The sequence below is a fragment of the Mastigoproctus giganteus genome, chromosome 3, assembly GCF_048544385.1.
Source record: "Mastigoproctus giganteus isolate SK-2022 chromosome 3, ASM4854438v1, whole genome shotgun sequence".
NCBI lineage: Eukaryota > Metazoa > Arthropoda > Arachnida > Uropygi > Thelyphonidae > Mastigoproctus > Mastigoproctus giganteus.
Window position 1 is genome coordinate 231062469 of NC_143577.1, and position 10815 is coordinate 231073283.

Genomic DNA, 10815 nt, shown 5'->3' on the forward strand with positions numbered 1-10815 from the left:
CAATACGATATGAGCATGAAATAACTATTTAATATAAGAAGGAAGGGGATTAATCAGATTGGTCCACTTGATATCGATGGGTCAACTGTTGATGATCCTGCTCAGGTAGCTAACAAACTAAATGAATATTTTGCATCAACATTCACACATGAGGAGTTATTCAGCAAGGGGAATGCCAGAGGTGTATTCAAATCTGACAGTAAGCTAGAGAATCTTGTAATAACTGAGAGTAAAGTGGAGGAGAAATTGTTGAAGATAAACACAAGAAAGGCACCTGGGGTGGGTGGGATCTATCCAGTTATATTAAAGGAGGCAGCAAAGGAAGTAAGCAAACCCTTAGCCATAATTATGAGAGCTTCCTTGGACTCAGGGGAGGTACCCACAGACGGGAGATATGCAAATGTGACCCCAATTCACAAAGGAGGATCAAAGGCTGACACAAGTAATTATAGACCTGTGAGTTTAACTTCTGTTCCAGGAAAATTAATGAAGGCACTGGTTAAAGAAGCACTGCAGGATCTTCTAGACAAGACTTCAGTTATAGCTCGGACACAGCATGGTTTTGTTAAGGAGGGATAAGGAGGTGATTATTCCTTTGTATAAGGCAATGGTCAGGCTACACCTAGAGTACTGTATACAGGTCTGGAGGCCTCATTTCAAGAAGGATGTAGAGCTGTTGGAACAAATACACAGAAGAGCAACAAGATTAGTGAATGGAACAAAGGGTTGCTCTTATGAAGAAAGACTTATATTTTGCAAATTACAGTGTCTGGAGAGTAGGCACCAGCGAGTTTATCTGATAGAGGTGTATAAAGCCTTCAATGGTTTGGGCATGCTCAATGCTGATGGGATTCTTCCTCTTGCTCAGAATAATCACCTGGGAGGGCATAAATTCAAATTGAGGAAAGACAGATGTAGGATAGTCGTGTGGAAATTTGCCTTTAGCCAGCGGGTGGTTGGTTGGTGGAACAGACTTCCATCCCTTGTCATGGAAGTTGATAGCCTAAATAAGTTTAAAGCTCTGCTGGACAGGTATTTTGAATGAACAGAGGGGTGAAGTGGAAGTGGTTTTTTTTTTTTTTTTTTTTTTGGCTGATGCTGCATAAGCTTGCATCAAATGCCTCTACTAATGCTAATGCTGCTAATATCGGTATAATTATAATAACTATATAGTTAGCTCATAAAAATAAACTGCAATCATAGTTTAAAGGCATAGATTTAATTGTATCTCATATTGTGACTACCTTCACGAGTTACCATGTATTGCACTACCTCGAATAAGTAACGATTCACTAATATAGAAGACTATTGTTACTTATTCTCAGTGGGCACCACCACCCAGGTGGCTGGGTGGTGGTGCCGAACCCTGTGGGACTCCACTAGTAACATTAGTCCACGAAGAGCAGCACCCATTGATTACCACCCTCTGTCTTCTCCCACTCAACCATCCTTTTATCCATTGTAGCAACTTACCCTTAATACCATTCTGCTCCAATTTGTACAATAGTCTTCCATGCGCAACAGTGTCAAAAGCTTTCCTGAAATCCAAATATATGATATCAAAATTATTTTTTGCATCCAGTTCCTTTGTAACCACATCATAATATCCTATCAAATTTGTAAGACAAGACTTTCCCTTAACAAACCCATGCTGTGTCTGAATTATTGCTGCAGTCTTGTCTAGATGATCCTGCAATGCATCTTTAACCAGTGACTCCATTATTTTACCCGGAACAGAAGTTAAACTAACAGGTCTGTAATTACTCGTGTCACCCTTTGATCCCTCTTTGTGAATTGGGGATACATTTGCACATCTCCAGTCCGTGGGAACCTCCCCTGAGTCCAAGGATGCTCTCATAATTATGGCTAAGAGTTTGCTTAGTTGCTTTGCCACCTCCTTTAATATAACTGGATAGATCCCATCCACCCCAGGTGCTTTTCTTATGTTTAACTTCAACAATTTTTCCTCCACTTTGCTCTCAGTTATTAAAAAATCATTAAGTATCCTGCTACAACTTGATAACCTTCTGCCATTTTCAAATTTTAATAATTCCTCATGTGTGAATGTAGATGCAAAATACTCATTCAATTTGTTTGCTATCTGAGCAGGATCATCAACAGTCGAACCATCGATGTCAAGTGAACCAATCAGATTCATCCCCTTCCTTTTAGAGTTTATATAAGTAAAGAAATCCTTGCTGTTTTTCTTAGCATCTTTTGCCAAGGATTTCTCGTAATCTGCCTTCGCCTGCCTAACCTCCTTTGTGACCTGATTACAGACTAGCTTATATCTGCCATAGGCTTCTGAGTCACTTGATAATTTATATGCATCCCATGCATTTTTCTTCTCTGTTACGTGTCTCATTAGTTCATTAGATAACCATTTAGGCCTAAACCTTGAACAATATTTCTTAATAGGTATGAAACTTTTAGTAGTTTCCACGATTAATTCCTTGAATGCTTCCCACTTAGGTTTTACTCTTGGTAACATCGTCAGTTGATCCCACTGTACAGAATTTAAAAACTGTCGGAGACCATTGTACTCACCTTTACTGAAGCAAAAACCCTTTCCTTTACCCCTGATGGTAATTAAATCTTTAAGTAAATCCCACATCAGTACACTGTGATCACTGCCACCTAGTGGTTCCTTTATCTGCAAATTCTTAATACACGAATGATCACTGCTGATAATCAGATCAAGAGTATTACTTTCTCTGGTTGCCTCTCAAACATGCTGCTGCAGAAAACAATCATCCAATAAATCCACAAAAGTCTGACTAGTGTGCAAGTGACCAACCCACAAGTTCCAATAAATATCTGGGAAGTTAAAATCTCCCATTATATAAGACATTCCGATTTACTATCCCACGCTATTTCTCTGTGCAATTGTTCATTGTACTCATTCAAGTCATTAGGCCTATAACACACTCCTCTTATTTTTGCTTTCGCAGTGCTTATGTCACACCAAACTGACTCAACAGTGCACTGTTCATCTATGTCAACTGGATGCACTTCTTTTGATTTTATGTTTTTCTTAATTAACAGCATAACACCTCCTCCCTTTCTATCCTTTCTGTACACATTGTACTCCCCAAATTCCAGTTCAGCATTCCTTATATCTGTGTGACACCACGTCTCTGCTATCACAACAATATCCACCTTTGATGTCTTGACCGACCAACACTTCAAATTCCTCAAATTTATTTACTATACTTCTAACATTGGTATACATGCAAGCATACATGCTCCTATTCCTATTCCTAGTTACCCTAACACATCCCATATACCCACCTATTTCAGGGTGACTGCCATCCGTCCTTGAAACCCGCAACACCCCTCACTCCAAGTCGCTACTTATTCTAATAGAAGTTGTGCAAGAATCACCTTCACATCTGCCTTATGGATACTGTTAAACTATTAGTCCTTGTATCCCCCCAAGCTATCAGTTTTCCGACCCACCTAACACTGCCTCGATAGCATCAGCAAATATTCTTGCACCCTTTCTATTTAAGTGTGTCCCATCCCTGTAGAAGCAGTCTCTCCTGTTAACAAGTACAGTCCAGGCTGAAAAAAATTCTATCCCTCGAGCCCTGCACAGTCTTTCCAGGGCCGAATTGATCGACAAGGCTCTCATCATATACTCCCTCCTATCGTGTCTGGGCAGAATTGCAGACACTTTCAAATTCAACCCTAATTCTCGGCTTTTGTTCAACAGTGACCTGTACTTGTTAAGTAATTCTGCCAGTCTCCTACTCTTATTCTCAGTGGTGGTGCCCACTGAGAATTAGTAATAATAGTCTTCTCTATTAGTGAAGCATTACTTATTCAATGTAGTGCAATACGTGGTAACTCATTGTGGAGGTAATCACAATATGAGATACAGTTAAATCGATGCCTTTACACTACAATTGTAGTTTATTTTTATGAGCTAACTATGGTGTATTAACAGTGATATTTTATAGTTATTTCTTGCTCATATCATATTATGCCTTGTGCATTTACATTATTATTAATACAGTATTATTCTGTACACCTGTTGGCATGATTGCAATACCAGGGTACCTGCCTATCCACTAACGATAGCTGTAGGCCAATAAGCTTTGAAACGGTGCGGTCTTAGGTGGTGCAAGAATAAGTAACAGTAGTCTTCTCTATTAGTGAAGCATTACTTATTTGAGGTAGTCACGATATGAGATAAAATTAAATCGATGCCTTCACACTACGAATGTAATTTATTTTTAGTGCTAACTATGGTTTATTTTCACTAATATTTTACACACACACACACACGAAACCCATTATAATGCAGTGCTCCAGGTCTGAAAAATCATATCACGATATAAACAAGATCATGTTAGAAAATTGTAACTATTTTTTGGCATTCAAACTTCATACATACTGTCAGTTTTACTTGTTTCTTTTTTCTGTGCAATAATTGCATAATTTTGTGTGTACATAAACACACACCTTTTGTCAAAAACAAATCAATACTACAAAAACTGCTTTTCCATGTTGGTTGTATTGACTGTTACGTTTGTGTTTCGAAATTTACAAAAGGTCAAAAATTCGAGAGAAAAGGGAAAACATAATGCACTCAGTGTTCTTTCAACTACTAAATAGACATTAGCAAACAAACTTTTGCACATTTTAGTCATTACTTTCAAGTCTTTCATTGTTTAAAAAACTGTATCAATGGTTGACTGTTTCATTGCATCTCTTTGTTTCTTTTTAACAATTTCAATAAGGCATTTTAACTGTAAAATTGAAAGGGAATCTACCTTTTCAGCTTCGAGAAATTTAAGTCTAGTTTGTAAACCTCTGAGATCTCTGTCATCTTCGGTTGTGTCTGGATCGTGACTTTTGCCAGTAACATTTTCGATTATTTCCGAGTCACTCATGCTCATATGTAGGACAGTTGTCCCCGTCTATCCAACATTCTGTTGTGGCCCCCTTTCTCTATTAACAAACTGTGCCAGTACTAGCTTGGTATTGGCCATGTCATCTTCTGTCAGGCCTTCATTAGTTTACCTTTCCAAGAACTGGTTGGCAGCAGCAACATCTTCCTCTATAAAGCCCTCAAAGTCATTCTCTTTGTCACTGGCTACTTGGGAGTTATCCAGGTTCAAACTTGCACCCAATATGTTTATCCAACATTTTGAAATACACCTTTTTGTCACAGTTTCCCAGGCTTGGCCACCAATATAAAAAACTTAAGTCCAGCTTCTTCAAAAATTAGGTAAAAGAATCCTCACTAGTGATTATTTGCTGTATCAGGAAGTTTAAATATTGATATAATCCCTTGATCTAGAGCAGGCCTGGGCAAACGTTTTGGCTGAAGGGCCACATTAGGAATTCAAAAGAAGGCGGGCCACACATAAAATACTATTTTTAGATATATATTATTTGTTATCACGAAGAAGTATAACAAAAATTATTCTCCAACAACCAAGAATTTAATGAGATGAATGGAACTGTTTTACATCTTTTAACATTTTTTTAAATTTTGGGTGTTAATTTTGTAGTTGAGATTCTTAAACTGCTTGTAAATGTTCATCAGTGATGCTTGATCGTAAAGAATTTTTATTTAGATTCATAATGGAAAATTTTTGTTCAGATATGTAGGTTGATCAAAAAATAACCAACGTTTTTCGGGCAAAATCTTTAAGTTTGTTGAATTTGTCCGAATTAAGAGTATTGTAAAATTTACAGATTTACTCACGACGGTGCAATTCCCTTAAATCGGTATCACACTGCAGATTTATAATTTGAAGTTGTAGTTCACTCGGTGCACTATCAATTTCTATCGAAAATGGGTCGCGCACTATTATCAAACTTGTCTCGATTTTTTGGAAGTCGCCAAATGTTTGCGAAAAGTCTTCATTCAGCGCGTTGATGATTTCACAATATTTTTCAAATTTATTTTCTGGAATCTTCAGCAACTTCATGGTTGGAAAGTGGTCTACCTTGTTAATCAATAAATGTCGAAGGAACAACTGGAGTTTTAATTGAAATCCATTCTAACTTTTTACCATATCATGGGCGTATAAATTTTTCCCTTGTAACACGGTGTTGAAATTAAGTGTGTCACGATGTCCAGGGTAAACGCAAAATCACAAATCCAGTTATCGTTAATTCTGGAAAGTCCATAATATTTTTCAGTTTTAAAAATAGAATGATGTCATCTTTAAGATCCCATACTCGCCGAAGAACTTTTCCTAAGCTAAGCCATCGAATTTGGCTATGATAAGGAATATCTGTGTACTCGGATTCAATATGTTGAAGAAAATTAACGAATTGTCTGTGTTTCAGGCCCCGCAATCGTATTAAATTTACTAGTTTAATAATACAAGATGTGACATGTTCAACTTTTAACACATGTTTACATAATACTTGTTGATTTATAATACAATGAATTGTAATTAAATTATAATCAGGATAATTTTCACAAATTTTATCCTGAATTTTCTTTAACGCTCCAACATTTTTACCTGTCAAACTTGGTGCTCCGTCAGTTGTTACGCTTACCATTTTGTTCCATTGTAAATTATATCTTGTTAAGCATTTTTCAACTTTTTCGAATATATCAGCTCCTGTTGTTTGGTCTTAAAGAGATTCCATTGAAAGAAGCCCTTCAATAATTTCAAAATTAGAGGTACATCCACGTATGAAAATTAATAACTGCGCAGTATTCTTTTGGTCGTTACTTTCGTCGAGAGCTATCGAGTACCATGTTATGGATTCTAATACTGATAATAATTGCTCATTCAAATTTGTATCAATACATTCAATTCTTCTTACTACGATTCGCCGAGATAAACTCAAATTTGTGTTTAATGTCAGGACATATAGTCTCCATCAGAAAAAGACTTGTTGCTTTTTGCAATTATATGAGAAATAACAAAACTTGCCTCTACAGTAGCTTCTTGTTCCTCAGTTAGCCGCGTAAACATATTTCGTTGTCTAGATAAATTTTGAATCAATCCCTCAGCAGTTTTCTTTCTCGCTTCCAGAGTTAAATTGACACCATATTCGGAAGGTTTAGTAGTGAAATGTCTTTTAATATTGTACTCTTTCAACACTGAGACACTCTCCCGGCAGATGAGACAAATAGTCTCGTTATTTATGTTAGCAAAAAAATATTTTGTGTTCCACTCTTCATTGAAGACGCGATGCTCTTGTTGAATTTTTCGTTTTTTATTCATTTTTAAAAGAGCGTAAATATTATTTTTATCGCTACTGCACCAAGATAATAACCGAAGATAACTAACTGCGGGATGACCATCAGAGAAAAGAGATTGGAACTGCGGCCAGTCAGCAGTCCTATCCTATTACTCTGCCACTGCAATAAAGCCGTTGTCGTCATCACCAGTTGTCTGTTACTGTAGTTTCGCGCGGTTAGTTTATAATCGCAAATTATACCGTTATAAAAGCGTCCGTTGGCTCGCTCCGGTTCGCGCACAATTTCAAATTCTATCTCGATTTGAACAATACAGAGACGATAAAACAATTTACAAGTCGACAAATTCTATAATGTATTACATATACAAATTTATTTTTCAAAAAGGCATCGCAAAAGGCATAAAATAAGTAAACTTTTTTCGAAAATACAATTAAAGCTCGCGGGCCGCACAAAAATGTGCAGCGGGCCATGGTTTGCCCAGGCGTGATCTAGAGGCTGCATCTTTGATGTGTTTTTCAGCAAGTAGCTCACTTGGATTTTACTATCCATGCTTATTAGGTTATCTCAGCAGGAGGATGGGTAGGACAGTTAACCAGCAGCAAAAGAGCTTTGGTATCCAGCCCTTGTTGCTCTAAGTATTTATGTACATCAGGTACAAATTGCTTATGAAACCAAGTTTCAAAAATTCTGGAAGTCATCCATGCAATTTTTGCTAATGTCATAGGCAAATGGCTTAGGTACCATGTTCACGTGATGAATGCACTATGGCGATTTAAACTTTCCTAAGCAAAGTGGCTTCGGTTTGTGATTCCCTGTTTGGTTTACACAAAAAAGTACGGTCACTGTCTTTCGTTTTCTTGAAGACTTGTGTTATTTGAATGTCATTCTTAGAAGACAGAGTGGATTTGGGTAATATTTTATAACAAAGTCCGGTCTTGTCACAGTTATATACCTACTCTGCAGTATAGCTACCATCTTCAATTATTTTCTGAAGCTGAGCAGGGTAAGAGCATGCAGCTTCATCGTTGACTGAATGTATCTCACCTGGTATAGCTGTTTTCATTATTCCATGCCACTTTTTAAAACATGTTAGCCATCCATTACTTGCAGTGAATGCTGTGGACTCATTTCCATGAAGATCATTGTAGAATTTTTTTAGATTGGGTTTGCAGATGGCATCCAGATGGAGGTGTGCCTTCAGATCATTCTTGAACAAACCACTGAAACACAGCTTTATCCACTTGTTCACCTTGAGGTTGCTGCAAGTGTTTTTGTTGCAGTCCATCACTTGTTTCTATAGACTTGGCTGCATCATGTAGTTTCTCCTCTTTCTTCCATTCACACTCTGTACATTCCTTCGCTCCAAGTCTCTAGCCACTTGAGTTTGCTGGACACCAGAGCTGATCCTATCAACAGCAGCAATTTTTTTTTTGTATAGTAAACTTCCATTTTTTTGAAGTTTCCATCATTTGTTTAAATTACTACTAAAATGCTTGAATTGTTGCTCAAGTGAATAGCCTATCGTGTATGAGTGCATTAAGTAAAACAAGACAGCATGTCAGTTTGTTCATTTGAAATATAAATCAAACAGATCATTACTGGCATGAAACAACAAAAGGATTGTGCATTGTATTCAAACGACTTCTGTGATATTACATGCACCCAGTGAACTTTTTAAAAAAATACTATATATGTTAAAACACTTTGCAGTAAAATTACAAGTCATTTATTACTGTTCTTATGGAAATCAAATGATGGTGCATATCACGGATTTGCATTAAACTGAAAATATTGCCACATGTTCACAAGGAATCCAAAATGTTGATCTTCAATGACTAAAAACACGTTTCAACTAACAAAAAATGAGAGCCATGCTTGCATTGTGTTATAAGTGGAATTGTGTTCTAACGAACAACGTTTTAACAGGTTTCAGCTGTATATAAAATCATCCACAACAAAAGATAATGATAAATAAAATTTAGTTTGTCAGTCCAGTCTGCTGTCCTCTGGGTGAGCTTATAGCTGTCTGCTTTGTATATCTACTGCCACTCCAGACACAAACTATTTCAGTGAAATAGTGAAATAGCAAATGGTCTTAGAGATTTGGGACAGAAATAGAAAAGATTATTACCATAGTGATTACCTACATTAAGTGGTTAGAGAGCATCAAATTGCACTACAGAATAACATATTTCTGAAATAAACATGCTCAATAAAAATAAATAAATAAAAATAAAGAAATATTGTACATAACTTTTTTTCTTTTTTTTTTTTTTTTTTTTCCTCAGTAGAAGTGTTTCAATTTATATTCTAAATAAAAATTTAAAAGACTGCTTTGATTTCTTTTGGGTCATTGTAAAAGTCCTAATTACAAGTTTCTTTTTTTTTTTTTTTTTTCCTTCCCCAGAATACAGTGAACAAGGAGTTGTAATTGATTCTCGGGTTTATTGCTTTGCCATTGGTCTAGCAGCAGGAATAAAGCATGCAACATTCAGCCATCACACAGCTAATCAAGATTAATGACATTTGTAAATTTCATTAAAAATGTAATTTTTTTTAAAAAAGTCAATTTTCTTTTTTTTATAAATTTGATATGATATATTTTTTTTTAACTCATACTAGTTTTATATGTTTTGATAATAGTTAATTCTCATTCAGAACTCTTTATAATTACTTTATACCTCTTTAATATTTACGAATTCTATAAACCTGTAATAAAACTTGGTTTCGAACAGCTGTCTCTGAATTTGTCCAGCTGATTAACAATTTCTTCCATTAGAGGCAACTTAAGACATCTTGTTTACATTTTTGTTTATATCTCTTTAACCATTAATGTTTTCACCCTTAAATATCAACTTGGATAGAGGGCATATGTTATATTGCCAGATTAATGACACAGTTATTTACATGGATATTGCCTGTTATCACAGCAGTAAATATAAATAAATAAATGAGAAAGTTAAAACTTCTTTGTAATTAGATCTCGATCGCCATATAAGTTAGGCAGATCAGGCCATTTGAATAAATATTTAATCATGGGTGGTTAATTTAATTAAAGTCTTGGGAAACAAAATTTAATTATAGATCACAGTGAGTGCACATTTTTTTAGCCAAACAACAAGGTTTGCTTTCTGCGTAGAACTTCTCGGGGTTGAATCTGAGATGGCGGCATATAATGAAAGTGTAAGCAGAAACATTTGTTCTCGACTTGTTAGATTATGCAGAAGGGTCTTATGGAAGTAGTAGATTTGTGTTATTTCTTGCCCGTTGGGATGGAGGATGAATTATTTGGAAATGTCAAGAGAGTTGGTTCTTTCGGATTATCTTACTAAGAGTGTATAGTTTATTGTTGAGAAGGTGTTTCCTTGAGATATTGGCCCCGGGTGCCAAGCGATTGTGACTAAGCGATTTCTCAGTACTTCCAGAAAGCGATTTACAGTTCCTTTTTGTTCTTATCATTAAAAAATCTATTCATTTTATAACAGCTCTCGTAACAAAAGTCCCTGTACAGAGCAAGGAAGGAAAGCCACCTTTCTTTTTTCTCATAGTATATTACTAATCCCTACTAATCTTCGCTTGGTCACACCAGGCACTGCTCCTGCCTCCCCGTGGCGGGGCCGGAAATCTTGGCAGAA

The 10815-nt window shown here is 36.2% G+C and overlaps 1 protein-coding gene across 4 annotated transcripts in view; it reads left to right on the forward strand.

Annotated features, from left to right (window-relative positions):
• Positions 1-9738, forward strand: part of LOC150088831 (ADP-sugar pyrophosphatase-like) — a 139407-nt gene extending 129669 nt beyond the window's left edge. For all 4 annotated transcript variants that reach the window (XM_090370929.1, XM_090370931.1, XM_090370932.1 and 1 more), the window contains exon 10: positions 9588-9738. In XM_090370929.1, coding sequence (XP_090227055.1) covers positions 9588-9700 — 113 coding nt within the window. In that variant the 3' untranslated portion in view covers positions 9701-9738. The remainder of the gene's footprint in view (positions 1-9587) is intronic.
• Positions 9739-10815: the final 1077 nt, after the last annotated feature.